We start from the raw sequence: 20,119 nt of genomic DNA, 5'->3' as shown, positions 1-20,119 counted from the left end.
TCTCTGTCCAGTTAGTCTTACTTTAAATAAGATTAAAATGATCTTCAATGAAACAGATTTGGGGGCTGGAGAAAGCTCACTAGCTAAGTGTACATATTGCTCCTGCAGAGGACCTGAATTTGTTTCCTAACATTGGGAGGCTCACAACTGCATGTAACTCCAGTTTCAGGAGATCTGACAGCCTCCTCTGACTTCTGAAAGCACTTGTACCCATGTGCACATACCCACACAGAGGCATACCATATACATAATTTTAAAAATAAAAATAACATCTTTAAAACAGATTTTAATTTCCTCTGTCTCTCCCTGGGATGAAGACATGGCTTCAATATTCTCCAGTAGTAACAGTAAAGTAAATATTCCTCTAGTGATGGTTACAAATGTAGGAGTACATTTATCCACTCATTTATTCACTCATCTGCCCATCATTCATTTTACTAAAGACCCAAATATTACCTAAGACAGCAATGGCATTGGCCCTCTAGGAACCACCTCCTTGGAGTGAGATATTTACCTGAATGAATCTGCCCAGCAGGTAGTTGATAGTAATCCACCCATAAGCACCTTCCTCTTGGCCAGTGATGATCTTGGCACCCTGGAAGTCAAAGGGGTAGCTGCTCAGGCTTCTTGACACTGCAGCCAGGACCCTGTCTGCTGATTGTTCACTTTCCATTCTACATAAAAGAAGAGATGAAGTCATCATTTTTTCGTCTTCATAGTTACACCTACCCATTTCAGCTAGAGAACATAACACACTTCAGTAGACACAGGGGCTTTGGGAATGGCTTTCACAGGAGTCATCCTTTTGACTCTGCCCCTCCAAATCCAAATCCTCCAGTCATTGAGTAGATGTACCTTTCCAAAGTACCAGTTTGGCTTTGCTCCCTGGCTTAAACAGTATCAGAGGTTTTTAATGGCTGTGGTGCTAGCTTGGTATTGTCTGGCCATATTGGGAACTGGGATGTGCTGTGTTAACTATCACTGGGGCCCCTGCTTGCTTATACTTCAGACTCTGAGTGATGCCAGTTAGGGCTGTAGAAATGAGTAACAGAGGCCCAAGTTCCCCTGAAGCCAGACTGGGAAAATCTTCCTCTCATTATCATTTTAGGTTTTTAGGTCTGTTTGAAACCCTGAAACCTAAAGGGAGTCTTCACGGTTGTCATATAAAGATGTGACTGTTCCCAAGACCCAGTCTGAAACCTTGAGAGCCCCTGAGTGAGAGGGTGCACCTCCCAGCTGGGTCTCACATGGAAAGTCACCTTCTCACATATTGTGGGCTGAGAAAGCACTCACAGCACCCTGGAGGAATGGAAGAAGATGTAAACAATTCACACAGATACTGATGGGGTGACCAGCCAATTCGTTAGCTGTAATTACTTGTCTTGGGATATTGGTGGGTCTCCCTTTGCCTTCTTCCTCCCAGATGTTGATGGATTCTATCTTCAGTCCCAAATTTCAGAGTACATGTCCTTAATCTTCCTCTCCAATACTCTGTTCTCTTTGACTTCCCCAAGGGAGACACTTAAAACTTACCATTATATATACTTAATAAGACATTTCTTAGCACAGGATCTGGTGTGTGAGGTAGCTATAAATCCCATAGTCCTCAGTGCCCTGGCACTGCCTCTAGCTCCTAGTTCCCTAGTCTACATGCTGCCCTACCTAAGTAAGCGCATGCCAGCCGTGGCTCCCAGGTACACAGGTGTCTCACGCTGCTTAGATGCTGGAATCAAGTCAGTGGACATTTTCATGCATTCGGCCAAGTATGTGCCTATTTCATTTGTTTTCTGAGCATATTTTGAGATTCCAGGACCTAAGGAAAGATACAGAAGATGAAAATCTTAATAAATAAATAAATAAATAAATAAATAAATAAATAAATAAATAAATAAATAAATGGAGGGAGGGAGGAGGAAGGAAGGAAGGAAGGAAGGAAGGAAGGAAGGAAGGAAGGAAGGAGTGGGGTACACCTTGACCATATCAAAGAAAATTGCTTGCTGAGAAAATGGAAGGAAACACTTCTCCATATGACCTACATTATGCTGTGTTACTTAGAGGGAATAGTGATTAATTTTGATTGTCAGCCGGGCGGTGGTGGCGCACGCCTTTAATCCCAACACTCAGGAGGCAGAGGCAGAAGGATCTCTGTGAGTTTGAGGCCAGCCTGGTCTACAGAGCGAGATCCAGGACAGGCTCCAAAGCTACATGGAAAAACCCCATCTCGAAAATAATAATAATAATATAATAATAATAATAATAATAATAATAATAATAATAATAGATTGTCAACTTAATGGCAGTAAGAAGTACCTAGTGAATGAACGAGGTGCCCTTTGGGTGTGTCTGTGAGGCTGGTTGGAGAGAGCTTTAACTGGAGGGGAAAGATGTGGGCAGCACTCTACCCTGGGGCTGGGGTTCTAGACTAAACAAAAAAAGGGGAAAGGAGAAAGCTGAGTGAGGCCATCCGCTGCTTCCTGATGTGCCCAGATGTAAAAAGCTCCTGTCGGCCATGCTTCCCCACCATGACGAACTGTTTCCCTCAGAACCAAGAGCCAATGTAAGTTCTTCTTCCTTAAGTTTCTCTCTCAAGTATGTCATCACAGTCGTGAGAAAAGTAGCTACGAGTATGGTATTGCTTAGGATGTAATTTTTAAACCTTGCCGGTACAGCCTGGTGTTCAACAGTTTGGCCACAAGATGGTGCAATTTCACGTAAAACTGAGCACTATCCTCTGACACTACAGTGGCCTCTCTGTTAGCCACCTTTGGATGATCCTGCCACTGAGCTGTAATTAGCAACGTTAGTTCCTGGAGGGCCAAGGTAAAGATGACATTTAGCGTAAACGTTGAAATAACACATCTGACACACTGGCTTTTCCTGAAAAGACAGAACGTGTCACCAGCTAGCGTTTTCATAGAGTGTGCCCCAAAATTTATATGGTTTCTTCCTTTGTTAAAATAAACAGAAACAGAATCTGCGTATCCTGAGTCTTTTCCGCTCCGGCACCCTGCCTCCCTACTAAGACTGTTATTCCAGTTTTAGAGCAAACTAATGGTTGCTATGGTGAGTACTGAGCCAGGCTCCTGAGCTTTCTGAGTTTAATACTGCCATGTTTCCATCTCACTCGGAGGTGAATTCCAGAGCGCTTCCTAGCAAGAATCTGCTTTCAAGGTGATTGTTCAAATGGGCTTTTAAACAGCCTGCTTGCTTAACATCATGAGACGCTCCATGCTGTGTTAGCAGCTCATTTCTGACCCAGGCAATCGTTCTTTGTTTCGTTAATTCTGCTTGGAGGAGAACTCCTATACTTGCTGGGCCAAACACCTGCATTCATGGGATGAGTCTCAGAAGAAAGACATCTGCTGTAATGTTTTGTTTTATTTTAAAATGGAGGGCAGCCCGTGAAGGGAAGGGTGGAACTTCTAGGAACTCACGGAGCGTTGCCTCATTGCAGCTGCGAGGCCTAAGAGGCTCCAGGCAGAACGGCATTCTCTCTTTATCCACGCTTAGTCCCTTGGCAAATTACAGAAATCAGTGGAAGCTCCAGACCATCAGATAAAAAGCCAGTTCTCTTCTGGAATCTAGTTTATTTGCTTGAAAGGAAACAGTATGTTCTTGGCTCCAAAGGCCAAGAGACAATGATCACAGGGATCGTGGTAGGATGTGGTGTCTGGGGCATGGTGGAGAGTAGGATGGAGGAAGTCAGGGAGCCGGGCAGCCAACCATCCTCCAGGTGTGACCTTAAAATTGACTTAGGTGGTGGTGGGGGGCAGGGGGGGGCGGGTTATCAGCATGTAAAGCAGCACTTCTGTGGTGCCTACAGCACAGCCAGGGGCCTGGGGCACAAGCCAGTTCTTGCCACTCATGGGGCACTAACCCTCCAGGCTTTTTTTTTTTTTTTCCTTCCCTGGAAAACAAGATTTAAATGACCCCAGCCCTAAAAGTCTATGGTCTGCTCTTCTCTGCCTCTAAAGAGACCAAAAGTGTTTGAGATGTTCCTTCAAGTTGCAGATCTGAGTCTAAAAATGAAGGGAGCAGGAGATCATACCATCAGAAGTACCTGGTGACTTTTGGAAATGTAAATCCCCAGGCTCCAGGCCCAGGTCTGTTGACTCAAGGAACTCTGGTAGTAGGGGGCCCTACATCCACGCTCTAAGAGCCCCCTCCCACCCCTACCCTGTAGTTCTGGGTCGAAGAATCACTGACCCAGATGTGGGTCTAACAGCCAGCTCCATCAGTTGCCAGTCTAAGTCACTTGAAACAAGTGGCATGACCTGTCTTAATCTTGCTGCCCTCATTTTTTTTAAAGCATGACTTCTGCTACTCACCCAGCCGATCCTGAGAGTGAGAAAACACATGTTGAGTTCTTAGTGTGGAACACATAGAAGAGCCCTATTGATGAGAACTATTATTGTTCAATTCTTTTTATTTGTGTGTGTGTGTGTATGTGTGTGTTGCTGGGAATTTAACCTAGGACATCACGACTATTAAGCCTGCACAACACCACTGAGTCACACCTTCAACACCTTCAGCTATTTTTAAATTTGCTTATTTTTCAAAGATTGATTTCAATATTATTGTTGTTGTTATTTTCAGTAATATGGATTAACCATGTAAGACAAACGTCTACTGCTGAGCCACATCTACGACTTGTTTGAGGCAGAGTCCTACTACGCTGTCCGGACTGACCATGAACTCACTCTGTGGTCCAGGCTGACCTGAAGCTTGTGACCCTCCTGCTCACCAGCCTGTGCTACCAGGCCTGGCTCAAAGTCATTTTATAGTGACAGTAAAATAGCAACGCTGGCTCCACCGTGTCCCTCACTCGGCTCTGTGCCAGCTCCTTCACTCTTGGGTCTTCCCTCTTCCCTGGCCTCCGTCTCACCTTTCACTTGACATTCTTCTAACTGGTGCACCACGCCTGTGTCGTTCTCCTTCTCAGCCGGCCACTTGTAGATGTACAAGTTGGTGTGCGAAGACCCGGCGTCCAGCACAATCCCATACTGAGGGCGAAGCAAATTGAAAACACTTATCAGCGTGACACACACCTCTCCATATTTAGCTTGCAAAGGAAGTCGACAGAGAAGACAGGAATTTTCAAACCATAAAGAGAAAGTACTCTAACCCGAGGGGAGCATTTGGTGCTGGGGACTAGAGTTAGCCCAATCCAAGGATTACCAGTGAACCAGGGTCCTCTAGATAAGGACTCCTAATGCAACCTACACTTTACACACATTCAGGCCACACCCAGGGCAGGCCTGAGCCATGGGATTATTTAGAAAACGCTCAGTTATTCTAGTGCAGAAGCAGCTGAGGTACTGTGGAAGGAACAGAAAATGAACCCAGTACTTCTCAAACTTGTCCACACCCTGGGATCACCCGAGAACTCCAGAGGCTGAGGCCGGGTCCCACCTCAGACACTGGTTTAGCAGTGGTCTGGTCGTGAGCATAGTCACAAGATCCTGTGGGACCGTAATGTGCAGACAAGCCTGGCAACCACTGAGCTAACCCATGGAGGCTGCAGACGTAACAAATACGTTCATCTGATTGGGGTCAGTGAGTGTGGAGTTATATTTTAAGAGAGAGAAACACTAAGTGTGCTTGCTTTTTTTAAATTCAGAAAATAACTGTATTCAGTGTATTTTAAGACATATAAACTTCATGTTTGTGGCTCTTAGGGGGAGGTCGCAGGAATCAATGGAACCAGGAGAAAGGGAATCAATGGAACCAGGAGAAAAGGAATCAATGGAACCAGGAGAAAAGGAGCGCAGGGCGGGAGCTCAGGTAATAAAGTGCTTCCAGCCCCAGCCCCTGCATGAGAAACCAGGCATGGTGGTGTGTTTGCAACCCCAGCACTGTGGAGGGAGGCAGAGGGGTGGGCTGAGGCTGGCTGGTCAGCTAGCCTGGCCCAGGCCCAGGCCCCAGCGAGGGCTCTGTTCAAAGAACAAGGAGGATGGTACCTGGGAAGGAATGGTACCTGAGGTTGCCTTCTGGCTCTACTCATGCATGTGCACACATGTGTAGGAGTGCTCATACACACATGTGTAGGAGTGCCCATACACACATATGTAGGTGTGCCCACACACACGTGTGCAGGTGTGCCCATACACACATGTGTAGGTGTGCCCACATACACACACACACACACACGTGTGCAGGTGTGCCCATACACACATGTGCAGGTGTGCCCATACACACATGTGTAGGTGTGCCCTACACATGTATAGGTGTGCACACACACACACACACACACATGTGTAGGTGTGCCCATACACACATGTGCTCCTAACACATAGAAAATAAGAAGAAAAGGCAGCATGAAGATGAACTAGGCAGTTAGAGGAGGAAGGGGGAAGAGTGAAGTCCCCACATTGGGTTTCATGAGTGTGTTTTAGTTTATGAATTTATGATATGAATGTAGATATGAATTATCTTATCTGAACTCAGAACAACGCCAGGAGGTAGGGGCTATTTTTATCCTTCCTATATAGATAAGAAACCACCAGAAGGTTTAAAAAAAATCTAGTTTGAATCAGGCTCAGAATCAAGACCTTATACATGGAACATGGAGCAAGGCTGAGTGCCAGGCTTCGGGGAGATGCTCCCTTAAAGACAATCCGTAACAACAACTCCAGCCCGGCGTGCAGGTGCGAGGATGCACCCCAGTGCGAGGATGCACCACAGTGAACTTCTGCACGCTGCACACTCATCTGACCACCAGCAAAACCAAGATACAGAATCTTTGCTAGCCCCAGCAGGCTTCCTGATGCTCCTCTTAGTCATTTTCCCCAGGGAGCAGGTGACTTTTGTCTGTTTGGAACCGTGACAAAGGGAAATGATGTGGCATACCCACTAGGTGTAATCTCTTTCACTCTAGACTGTAAAATGCATTCCAACTGTGTCCTTTGTTCATGCTTTTCCATTAGTGTAGAGTATTCTGCTGTGTGCATATACTATGTTTTTATTTATTCTAAAGTTGATGGACAGTTGGATTATTTCTAATTGAGACCATTAGGAATATAGCTACCTTGAACAGTCTCATGAATTTCATGTTTATGGAATAAAAGCTTCCACATTTTTTTTAGCTATCTCTCCCCTAGAGTAGACTGTCAACTGTCTGCCCATTTTGATAAACTGATTATATTCCTAAATTGGGGATAAATCTGATATTGATTAGTGATGTCTGCCAAGGACTTTGTGAGAATAACATGCTGGTACACATAGTGTGTTTTCTTACATAACTATGTGTAAGTGGTGTCCTGTGAGTATATATATTCACGTTGGCACATATGTGTGGGTGAGTGCATGTGGAGGCCCCAGGGTGACCCCAGGAGTTTTCCTTAGTTGCTCTCCTCCTTGTTCACTGAGGCAGGATCACCAATATAGTTAGTCTAGCCAGTTTGCTATGGAGATCTCCTATCTCCACCTTTTGAATGGTGGGATTATAGACAGGCTGCCAAGCCCTCCAACGTTTATGTAGTTCTGGGATCAGAACTCTGGTTCTCCTGCTCACCAGCAAGTGTTTTATCAGAGCCATCTCCCCAGCCCTAGAACCTGCAGGTTTTACTCATCTCTAGTGGGAAGCAGGAGAAGAAAAGCTGACAAATGGTGTGCCATTTGAGCTGTGCAGTTCAAAAGGTGGTCTTCCACTTGAAAATTACACACACACACACACACACACACACACACACACACACACACACACACACATTTACATTATATAAGTCCATATTGTCTATCTATTAATACCTAAGAGCTTACAGGTAGAAAAGACAAGAGTGAGGAGTTAAGAGACCTCCCTAAGCCACTAGGAATAGCTAAAGGTAGAGCCACTTGGGTACCTAGAGTCATTCCATTTCACTGGGAGGCACCAATATACAGACCTCCTAAGGACGCTTGACCCTCCAAAACCTCCTCAGTGTTCTCTGCCTCCTTAGGCACAGTTGGGGGGGTCTCTTTAATTATTAGCTTCATGTGCTCAAAAAAATAATATCCGTATACTTGCTCTAAACATAACCAAGAAGCAAATAGGGAAGGCTCCTCTGAGTCATGGGAATCTAAGAACTGGCTTAGTTAGGTGATCACGGTGGGCAGGGAGAGATGCTGACTGGGATCCAGGGCCTTTAGATCCCCAGGGAAACCTCCCAGGGTTTGAAAAGGCGCTCTGGGGTTATACAATAAAAAATTCCACTGTTCCCCAGCAGGGCCCCCGAATTCTTCCCACCAGAAAATGTTCCAGCCACAGTGGCATATGATAAGAGCTAGCAAGATAGTGGCAAGCAGCCTTTATCTAGAATCAGGATGTCCCAGTCTATTTTTGGCAGCATGAAAGCCTCCCTTCCAGGAGAGCCGAGGAGCTGGCCTTGCATCTGTCAGCCTGTTTGTCTAAGGCCCTATGCGGTGAGACAGTGGAGAGATGATAGCATTAGGACATTTGTTTGCAAGTATTTAAGGAGGTGGCACTGGACATTCCACAAGGATGGAAGACATTTCACCCCATGCACGGCACCTGTGAACCATACCCACTGAGGGCTGCTTTAGGTTGCCTCTAAGTTGTTTCATAGAACAAAGAGTTGACGGTTTGAGAACAGCTAAAGCTGGACAGTCCATGTTGTCAGTCAATACGTTTGGGGAGTTTGCCTCTTGTATTCCAGTGTCCCCCAGGATCCCAGATAGTCCCCACCTTGTGCCTGTCCACCACCACAGCATTCTCCAGAATATGCTCCAAGAAGCACGGGGGGGGGGGGGGGGGGGGCCACAGGATCTCAGCAAGTCAATCTTGCGGAAGTTTGGGGAATATCCCTTCTCCCTCCCTCCTGGACTCACCATCCCATTAGCTAGTGACTACCTTAGGGAAACCTGACCATGAGAAAAAAACATGGTAAGATTTCCTGTAGCTCACATGTAAAGCATTTCTAAAAACCCTGTGAATGTGCCTTTCATATTAAAGAAAAACATTAAGATTCCAATGGTGAGGAAGAAATCTGGCATTCCATTACTATTATCATTATTATTATTATTATTATTATTATTATTACTTCAATAGTATTTTCCATTTTAAGAGTACCAAGGACCTATTAAATATCACCTAGAAAGCAAGGGGGAAATACATTTAAAATTCCATCTAGATGCTTTTATTATCATATTACCACCAAATCTTTGCTTCCTTCCAATCTTTCTTAAGTGTGCATTTTCACAGGGTGATGATCTCTCTGTGCAAACGACCTTGCTCTAAGCCACCCACAGTCTCCTAATAGAAAGCAGTGACATTGGGGTTGCTTTACACACTCTACCCCAAACTGCACAGCCGGGGGCTCTGGCTTAATGGTTTCCTCTCCAGCATGGGTTTGCTGGGAACTGACTCCCCATGTGAGTACCCTGGGAGGTGGGGCCTGATGGGAGTGTGTGTGCGGGACACGAAAATGCTACTTTCATGAGTAAATTAGTGAGCCAGTGAAGTGGGTTCGGGAAGGGGGTCTGTCTTTTCCTAACCCACTGCTGTATGAAGAGGAGTGGCGCTCCCCTGCTAAGAAGGCAGCCTCCGGGATGTCGTTTTGGAAACAGAGACTCGTCCTTGCTAGACTTAAAGTACAAAAGTTCATGGACCTTGGACTTCCCAGTCTCCAGAAGTTGGAGAAAGTAAATGTCCAGTCTTCATAAATTACACTTTTTGGTATTCTGCCACAGCAGTTCAAAAGGGACTATGACTCCAGCTACCAGGAGCAACGTCACAGGGCCCCTTTAGAAACACTGGCTCTTTAAACCTTCTCCTCTCACTGTGCCCCGAGCCCCCCCCCCCCACCCCCCCCCACCCCACCCCCTCTTTAAAGGTCTTGTAGCTTTAACAGTAACTTCAGCAGCCCTGTTGGTCTGGCTCAGGGAGCCTGGGTATATAAACAAAGCTTATCTTTTACAATGTGTTTCTAATCCCTATAAACAAGCTAAGCTAGTTAAGTGATGCCAGCGGAGCTGATAAACATCTATAAACTATTTATTCTTTTCTTTTTTCCTTTAGTCAGAGTTACTTACTAGTTCTTGAATATAAACTCTTATTTTGTTGTTATTTTTAAACCTGTGGTAAAACATGCATAAACACAAAATATACTATGTGAACCATTTTAGTGGCTGGTGAGTACATTATCATTGTTGTACACCAATCATCGCCATCCATTTCCATGTGCTGGTTTTAAAACTGGAGAATGTTAAAATACAGTAAAGTAAAAATAACAACAGCTATTTTCCAAGTGCATTTAGGCGTGCAAGTCAAAGCAAATTCTTTCAAATTCTCCATAAAAAGACAGAATCACAAATGCCAATTCCAGAGTACCATTTTAGTCTGTTTTGGAAAGGCAGATTTGGGGAAATCCACCACCCTTCAGCAGCAGTGAGAAACCCTGCAGAGTGCTGGCTCAGAAACCCCAGCACATTAATGGGCAAGGGGCTTCCATGGAGTCTGTCTTCTGTCAAGAAGTGTCTACAGTGGACCACCACACACACACAGCTTAGGTTGTCACAGATGCTCTGACAAGCCATCTCTTGCTTTATTCTGTTTAATCCCAACCCATCTGCCAAGTAGATGTTATTACTGTTCACTTGACATGTAGGGAAAATGAGGTGTAGAGGAAGGAATTCACCTGTTTGTACCCCCTGTAACTGTGATTGAAATAAAAATATCCTGCCCCTTGAGTCTACTTTCCACAGTAAGGGCATCTTGAATGCAAGCCTGAGGTTTGGTATAGGGCTAGTTAGCATATCAAAATGTGGAATGTTCATGCTAAAAGGCATGTCAATGGCCAGTGTCTATATGAGCAGGGAATTAAAGAGTGGTAGACAGAGCAAAATTCAAAGTCTTTTCCCCACCAAGACTCATGGAGACAAAAGCACTCTTTAGAGGACAAAATTAGACATTGATTTTGACTGTCCACTCCATTGAAGTCTTTGTTTTTAGAAGTACAGATTGATCATCTAAAAGTGCATGCTTAGTACTGATACGCAGTAATTCACTAACTTCCGTGGCCAGAGAATGCCTTAGGATGTCTGATGAAGATAGATTCCTGAGCCTTCTTTTTGAACATTTACACTGAGGGTAAACAGGATGTTGGAGGGTCCTGGGCTGGTGGTTTGCCACCTCCACAACACCCCTGCATCCAAGAAGGATGCAGATTTTTCTTCAGATCCTGTTCACTCTACCAAGTCAGCAAATTTCTATAGCATCACCACTCAATTCAAGTGCTGGCCTGGCTGTGTGCTGACACTTACACTGTGGCTATTTGATCAAGGATTATTTTCTCCTCCCAGTGTATGTACTTTCCAGTGGTGCTCACTGGTATATTTCCAGAACCTCAAACAGGGTAAATGTTCAATGACTGTCTATGAAATGAATGCATACATAAAATGTATGCAAAGACAAATGAAACCCGGCCCCTGTCCTCAGTACATTTAGAACTGAGTAGTAGCTGGCCAAGTGAGTATGTGGACACAACAAAGTGCTCTTACTGTGTTATGCCAGGTGCACCCCAGGCATGAGGCCACCACCTCCTCAGCAAGACTGAACCCAAACCATGTTAAGCAGAAATAAAACAAGGCTAGATCATCTGCATACAGCAAAGAGTCTTTGAACAAACAGTCAAACAAGTGCTGTCTTTTACACAGTCACTTTAGAAGTGAATACAATCAGTTCTGTGTGTCTGTGGAGTCTGCATTCATGGAGAATGGCAGAAAAAAATATGACAGATGGCAGAGCAAAAATATTTCCTAAAATTGGTTCATACTAAACCTGTACAGTTTCTTCTTGCCATTGTTCCCTAAATAATACAGCATGACAATTATTTGCACAGACTTTATATTATATTGGGTTTTATAGGAAATCTAGAGATGATTTAAAATATATAGGAATTATATCTCAGAACCTCAGATGGGTTATATGCAAATGGTACCCTTTGGCTATCATAAAGGGCTTTATTAGCCATAGATTTTTTTTTTTTTTTGGTTTTTCGAGACAGGGTTTCTCTGTTCTTCCAAATCCACCATTGACCTTGTAACTCCCCCGCCCCGCCGCCAAAAATAAAATAAAAAAATTAAAATTAAAAAAGAAAGAAAAAAGTCTTGCCAATCCCTCTAGGCAATGACCTGCTCCTCTATCAATCACAACCTTCTCTCATTCAGTTCTGTACTTGTACCACTCCACTCCTCTACCTTTCCTGCCTCTCCATCACACATTCGTTCATCGTTGTAGCATTGGGAGCTGTGGTGTGTCCTGCAGTACACACTTTTGCCCAAATAGCTTTACTTGCAAATGTTCATTACAGTGAATCATTGGTCTGGTTCAAGGGCTCTGGCTTCAGCGACACCATCAATACTGGACCCTCGCTGAAAATCCTCAGATATCCTGCTGCTGCCCAGAGTCATGGAGATCCTGTGGCTATGATTCCAGAGGACTGGCCCCATCATGTCCTCCAGCTGCTCATAGTTGTGGCAGATGTTGGGGTGGGCCAACTCAAGGTGGGCATGGGTGGTAGCTGAGTTGGTCAGTGCAGGGCCTCCTCCAGGCCTCACCCCTCCCCTGAAAGGAGCAGAGCCAGCTCTCCCAGGCCCATACCACAAGGCTAGGCACAGATTTTGATACTCAAGGTGGGCATCTTGGAACGCATAGACTCTGAGGACCAACTGTGCTTTTTTTTTTTTTTTTTTTTTTAAGGTTTATTTATTATGTATACAGCATGTATGACAGCAGGCCAGAAGAGGGCACCAGATCTCATCATAGATGGTTGTGAGCCACCATGTGGTTGCTGGGAATTGAACTCAGGACCTCTAGAAGAGCAGTCAATGCTCTTAACCTCTGAGCCATCTCTCCAGCCCCAACTGTGCTTTTTACCAATTAACTTCTCAACATAGTTTAGTAGGCTGTGATGTATCAACCACACAATAAAAATGGATCCATTTTTGTCTCTTAAGATTTTGTCTCATACTCCATTATTCACTCAACTGAGGTTTGAACCATTTCAGAGATGTCATCCGAGAGGACTCTAAAGCAGCAATGTCCAATAGACCCTCTATAGTGGTGGACATCTGTCTGTATTGTCCAACATATCATTCCAAATATGTGATAGAAACCTTACTGAAATCAGTTAGGAACTTCAATAAATGCCCAGCTTTTGTATGTAAAATTATCCTTGTACAAAATGAATCAGCAACATTTCCACATTCACTTCAATGGCAGTAGCTGCTCTTTCGATACTATTACCTTTTACTTAATAAATGCCAAAGACCTGGCCCCCTTTTGCCAAACAACATAACAAAACAGAAGCACAACAGACTTGAAGACCGCTGCGTGTGAAGGAGCCAGCCCTGACCACAGCAAACACTGGGAACACAGAGCTCAAGTATGCCTCCTCGGCAGCCCTTTCCCCCAGTGATGCAAGACAGAACATGCAAAAAGGTCAGAGCAAGAAGGCGATCACTTACTTTTAGAGCTGGTAAACAAATAGCAAGACCAAGATGTCATGATGCTTCAACTGCGAGTGAAGTCTTGCCAAGAGAACCAACCAATGCCACTAACATTGACCACCATCAGTGAGACAGCGCCAGCTTCTGCCCTGACAAAGCAGCTGCTGTACCAGCACAATTGGGATGAACTTGGGCAACAAACAGATGCCAATGGAACACCCACGCCTTTCTACACAGCAAGTGATGTGGGTGGGTGGCAAAGGTTTCAGAAGCAGGGCATCCATCTGACTTCCCAGGCTCATAGGTCATCATCTTCTCATCAGTAGAATGAATATACTTCAAGATGTGTGTTTCAGGATTTAACTTCTGCATATGTTATTGCCTACATATACATATGTGTTCACGGGCCCACTCTCTGTGAGGTGACCCCTTATAAATATGTTTATTGTCTTTTCACCTTAAACATAAAATAGCATACTTATAATGTATATATAAATGTACTACATTTTTAAATTAAAAAATAAAACAAAATAATGGCTGCATTACAAATATTTGTGATTTCACTTGCCTTAACATTTTCTGGCAATGGTTTGTTCTGGGTCAACCCCACAGCAATCAAAGCTATCACAGCCAAGACAGAGGAGAAACCGAGGATGATCAGGATATTTTTGGAGCAAAATCTCTTCACCTTAGAATCTGGAAACAAAAAATAAAACATGAGTAAGAAATCAATAAACCATGATTTTCCTTGCCTTTTTGTCTGGTTTTATGATGGATATCTAGAAACACCAGAGACATTAACAAAAAGCCTATCTGTAGCCACAAGATACTTGCAAATAATTGGAAATAGTTCAAGAATAAAAAGTTTTGTCTGTACCATGAAGACTAAGCCAAGCCGGTGGTATGGAAGGAAGGAACGAAGAGCAAACCTGGGTAGAGTGAGAAAGAGTACCATGGCTGCCTGATTTAATGAGTCTGGTGAGTCTATAAAAGACAAATAACAGCTAGCACAAGACAGAATAGACCTCTTCATTTTTTAAATATACACGTAAACTATTTTATTTACTAAAAAGAGAGAGAGAGACATCAAGCATATCTGCACCATCAAACATCAGATCCCACCACTGCAGAACATTTTCTAGCTTGACACACCTTCAGGATCCCCAACACCTTTACATGGTAAGCTGGCAATCATCTTAAGACTGAGGAGTTTTCAATCCTTTAGACTGTCATTCCATTAGCTAATCTATTCTGGTTTAGTCAGACCCTAACAAAGGACATTTTAAAAGCTCCACTAGAGGAATTACATAACATTACTTCACCTGGACGTAAATAGATCACTTAAGGACACGAACAGGAAATGGAAGGTTGTGTCAGTCATCCATTTTGATGACTTGACCTCTTCTTCAGTCAATTTCTCAAACTATCTTCAAACTTTTCCTTATGCTTTGGGAAAGGATGGGAACACATAATACAAAATCATCTGAAACTGAGATGGGTTCTCCAAAGAAGTTTACCTTTCTCTGAGGACAGAGTGAGATCAAGAGAGGTGAGAGAGAGGCCCCAGCTTCCTTCTCCTTGTTCAGCTCTTTGTCAGCAGCAGCTGGCAGGGCACTGACATGGGAATTCTTCCTTATGCTTTGGAGCAGAAACCTGAATTTTTCCCAACATACTGTGACCACATGGGTACCTAATCTGCACCAACCCTCAGAGTCTTCAAGAAGTCTCTATTCATCGGGCCAAATGATACAAAACTCAGGACAAAAATACCAGCAATACCATTACGTCTTACTTCCAAAGAAGGAACAGCATTGAAGCCCACAGCATTTCTATCCTCTCTTCCTGAATAAATGTGCACCTTGTTTAGATGCCTGCCTCCCCTAAGCTAAGGGATGGACTAGTTTGTGGGATCGTACGCACCTACCAGTGAAGGTTTCTACAATGGGTAGACACCTAATCACCGTCCCTGACAACCTGACATCTGCTTGGGCAAGACTAGTGAAAAAGTGGGAACATTCTCTCTTCTCACTGCCCTGTGGGGATGGAATGACAGACACTGATGGCAGAGAGCCCAGAGATGGAGGGAACCTGAGTCCTCAGGGTCATTTTGAGATGTTAAATTGACCAACCTTGAGCTCATCTTCCCATAAGATTACACTTTGGGGCTGGAGAAATGGCTTAGAGGTTAAGAGCACCGACTGCTCTTCCAGAGGTCCTGAGTTCAATTCCCAGCAACCACATGGTGGCTCACAACCATCTGTAGTAAGGTCTGGTGCCCTCTTCTGGTCATACATGCTGTATACATAATAAATAAATCTTAAAAAAAAAAAAAATTACACTTTGACCCAATGCCAGGATATTAATTACCTGAAGCTAAAACATCCATGTGCAGATGCTGTGGCACCACAAACTGTCCTCTTTGAAGCCAGAACTCTAGAGTCTGGGGTTGGGATGTCTCTGTGAGTAGTCCCCTTCTTCATCTCCAAAGTTAGGAAATTAAAACAGTGATAGCAAGCATGGACTCTGGACGATCAGTTATAATATGGATAGGGAGCATTTTGTAGCTATGTGTCATTTGTAATAGAACTTTAAATGCTATTTTTCCATTCCTGAGGCTCCCAAAAAAGAACTACCCATACAGTTATTTCCTTTTCATAAATGACAATTTTGCTGACTCATTTTCCTACCACATCTATTTTGGCATTATTCCTGGCATCTAAACAACTACAATGAAAGAAATCAATACGATCTCTACTCTTTAGAATTAGCCTTTCATTGAGAGAGAGACAGATAAACCAAAACAAGAGATTACCTGTATAAATGATTTGATTTCAGGTGATGATAAGTGCTAAGAAGAAACTAAAACCAACGAATGTGGTCAGTTGATTGCTGTAGAGTTGGGCTTGAGGTAGATAGTGTTAGATTCCAGGCCAAGACAGCTCCTCTGATGTTTCAGCTAAGAACTGGGTGATGGGAAAACACTAGCTATAGAAGGAATAGGAACATTCTAGAAAGAAGGTGCAGGAGCTGCAGAAGCTCCAAGGAGGTGACGAAGCAACTGGTTTTTCCCTTTTCCTACGCAAATGTTTGCTAACCGCTTTCCACATTTACCCAGCTCTTGTGATGTTAGCCACATTTCCAGAATATACTCAAGTCCCTCACCATATTCTTATTTCTTGTTAAAGATAAGCAAAAGAACTTAAGGGTACGAATTTTTCCACGTGTAACTTTCAAAATCTTTACTACTGAAAACGTGGCTGTTTGTTTTTCATGTAATTACCCAGAAAGGAGTAACCAAAATGCTGTGTCTTTCACAGACATTTCAAAAGCCCTGATCACAGCCAGGAAACCAGACATGTCACAGGAAGTGGTACTAGATGTGGAGGTTCAGGCTGGCAGAAAAGGGAAGGACAGGCTGCAGGGGTACCCTTGCTCAGCATGTGGAAGTCTCTGGGTTCGATTTCCAAGAGTGAAAAGGGGAAAGGGTTTGGGGAACCACCTTCGTCGCTCCTACCTTTGGCCTGCAGATCTTTCAGATCCGGTTTTCCTGAAACAGTCATGTTTATTATGAAAACTCACAGCGACTCTCTTCTGCATAGAAAGCCTCACCTCACTAACTCATGGGCAACAGAGAGGAAGTTTCCATCACTCAACATAACGTGGTGTGTGTTTTGTTATTTTTGTTTGTTTGTTTGTTGAGACAGGGCTCACATAGCCCATGCTGGCCTTGAACTTGTTATGTAGTGGAGGATGCTCTTGAACTTCTGGTCATCTGTTGTCACTGTCTGAGAGTTAGGTTTACAAGCATGTAAATTTACCAGTTTTATATGGTTCTAGAGATCAGACCCAGGCAGGCAAACACTCTACCAACTGAACTATATCCCCAGCCCATAACATGGTACTTTTTAAAAGTTCAAGGAATGATTTTACCAAAAATATCCAAGCACAAAGTGTTGCTTTTTTTGGAATTGGTTATACTGGAAAGTTCAAAGCTGCACCTTCCTCACATCTCCTCCCTTTCATGTGACAGGGAAACAGGTTTTTCTGTTTAACATCAAAGAGCCAAGTACCAATTAATAACTTCCACTCTTCACTTGACAGAAAGTTCTGAAAGAAACCCAAATTTTGGTAAAATACACACTAATTTCAGGCTAATAGGCTAACAAAAAAACAAAAACAAAACTCCTTACTTCAATTCTTCCTTCTCGAGATATCCAGTTATAATCTTATTAAAGTGAAAAAAATCACAATTAGTTTATCAAATGTCACTGTAGAGAGAAATCCTAGGATCTCTGTTACACGATACCAAAAATATAATCTTTCGAACATTTTTCCGTCGATAAAAAGCTTTTTGATGCTGACAGATGTGGTGAGTCTCAGGCAAAAGGCAGCCAAATATTTCTCCTGTAGACTCTGAGCAACTGAGGGGACAGACTGCATCCAATGTCCTGGGGGCCACATCTGGAGTAATCCTGGCTTGTCCTGGGAGAAAACAGCAGCCATGGGTAAGTGCTGACAAGAGACAGACAGACAGACTGCGGCGGCTGTGTTTCCAGACGGGTGGGACGCTCACTGGTATTCAGGAGCACGCTCTGGTCTCATCCCCCTCCTTCCGGAGTCAGTCTCCGCACTGTCTCTGACACTCTCCTCTTGTCCATCAGAGGACACACACTTCGGCCACCACCACGTTTGGGGGCTTTGAGCCAAGTTCCTTGGATATAGCCACCCCCTTGGGGACACTCCCATTTCATCTCATCCAGAAGGCCCTTTCCAGGGACTCCCACACTTCCTGGTTCCCTTCCCTGTCAGAATCCATCTTTCCGATGGCTGTAGAGATCTTCCATAACCCAGGAAGTTCCTGACTAAGAACCTGTGGTAACTTCCTGCTCCCTGCTGTGTCCAGGATCACAATGAGTGCTTTTCCAGCACTGTCAGCAGCAGGTGCTCCCTGCGGGCAGGAACTGTTTTTCTGGCTTGGTCACAGCTGTGATCCCATGGGAAATGAATGGGCGAATTTTGAATTCTTCAATTTTTTTTCAATGTGATATTGCCTTCATTTGGAATTGTATTCTCCTTGTTCTTTACCAAGTCTCTTTGTTGTTCTTGTCAATCAGGCTCAATTAGAGGTTAAACTCCTCTCCATATCTTTTTCTCCCCTTTAAAAATTTTTTTTAAATTTTTAAATTGCATCTGTTTAGTGTAAGTGTGCTCACGTGTGGAGGCCAGAGGGAAACTTGCTCATGAGTCAGTTCTCTCCTTCCATGGAGGTCGCAGGGATTGAACTCAGGTCATCAGGCTCGCTTGCGGGTGCCCTTCCCTGCTGCTCCAACTTGCTGGCCCCGGTAGTGCCTGTTGTCGTGTGCTATCTCCAGTTAAATCACTTTTGTTTCAGAGGTCCACAGCTGTTGACTAGGAGGCCATGCTTTGTTCAGTCTTTCAGTTAAGTATTCAGTAATTATTGAATACAGGACACTATGGGCTAGACTTGCCTGTGGCTCTGTGCTATAGTAGTGAACAAAACACATAAATGTTTCCACATTCATGGACCTCATACTCTAGTTTGGAAGAAAAAGTAAGACAGGATGGTAAAATTCGGAGGATGTTACATAATTATAAGTACTAATAAAGCTACAGAGAGGGCGATGAGTCAACAAGGAAGGCCTTTGAGATGATCTTGAGTGAGTCAAGAGGAGCAGAACATTTAAGAACTGGAGCTGTGTAGGAAATAGCTCTGAGGCAGGACGGTGCCTGGTCAGGAGGACAGTGTGGCTGGAAGAGTGATAAGAGGAGGAACGGCAAAACAGTCAGATGGGTAATAGGGGACTTTGCTCATAAGGCCTTGGAGGTCCCAGTAAGGCCACTGCCCTACTCTGAAAGACATGACTTATTCCAGAGTGATTTGTATGATTTATGCTCAACAGTTCAGAGGTAAACACAGAACCATCCTGTGGTGATATTCTGTCCCTCAATATATTGTGTACCCTAATAAACTTATCTGGGGTCAGAGAACAGAACAGCCACTAGACAGACATAGAAACCAAAAAATAGTGGCATACATGCCTTTAATCCCAGCACTTGAGATCTCATGTCTTGCTTGGGAAAGACACATGCCTTTAATCCCAGGAAGTGATGGCAGGAAGCAGAAAGGTATATAAGGCATGAGAACCAGAAACTAGAAGCCCTTTTAAGTTTTTAGGCTTTCAGCAGCAGTTCAGCTGAGATCCATTCAGATGTGGATTCAGAGACTTTCAGTCTAAGGAAACAAAATCAGCTGAGGAATTGGAAAGGTGAGGTTGGATGTGGCTTACTGTTTCTTGGATCATTCAGCGTTCACCCCAATACCTGGCTCTGGGTTTGTTTTTATTAATAAGACCTTTTAAGATTCATGCTACACCATCCAGGGCCATTGAAGTCCTTGGGGCTTGAGGATGTGGCCATAATGAGGATGTAGTCATGTAGGGCAACATTTCCCTGCTTCTTGTTCCCATACAAGGAACTCCAATAGGTCAGGCCATGGGAAAACTACACAGCCAAGTATGGTCAGACCAGGATCCATCAGATGCAGCTTGTTCCAAAAGAGTCAGGCAGGTGTGTTCAGGAGTAAACACAATGCTCGGGAAGTCTCCTCAACACCTTCTGCACTTTGTTAAGAGAGAGTCCTCAGGAGGAGTTG

The 20,119-nt window shown here is 44.0% G+C and overlaps 1 protein-coding gene across 1 annotated transcript in view; it reads right to left on the bottom strand.

The window, feature by feature from the left end:
- Entpd1 (ectonucleoside triphosphate diphosphohydrolase 1) overlaps window positions 1–20,119 on the bottom strand; it is a 77,523-nt gene that overhangs the window by 12,341 nt on the left and 45,063 nt on the right. The window contains exons 2-5 of the mRNA XM_028889388.2: window positions 14,015–14,142; window positions 4,886–5,003; window positions 1,663–1,813; window positions 515–674 (exon numbers count right to left, since the gene is read on the bottom strand). Coding sequence (XP_028745221.1) covers window positions 515–674; window positions 1,663–1,813; window positions 4,886–5,003; window positions 14,015–14,142 — 557 coding nt within the window. The remainder of the gene's footprint in view (window positions 1–514; window positions 675–1,662; window positions 1,814–4,885; window positions 5,004–14,014; window positions 14,143–20,119) is intronic.

Source organism: Peromyscus leucopus, chromosome 1 (genome assembly GCF_004664715.2).
Source record: "Peromyscus leucopus breed LL Stock chromosome 1, UCI_PerLeu_2.1, whole genome shotgun sequence".
NCBI classification, from domain to species: Eukaryota; Metazoa; Chordata; class Mammalia; order Rodentia; family Cricetidae; genus Peromyscus; species Peromyscus leucopus.
Note: the sequence above shows the minus strand (reverse complement) of the source record. Positions and strands in the feature narration are given on the sequence as shown.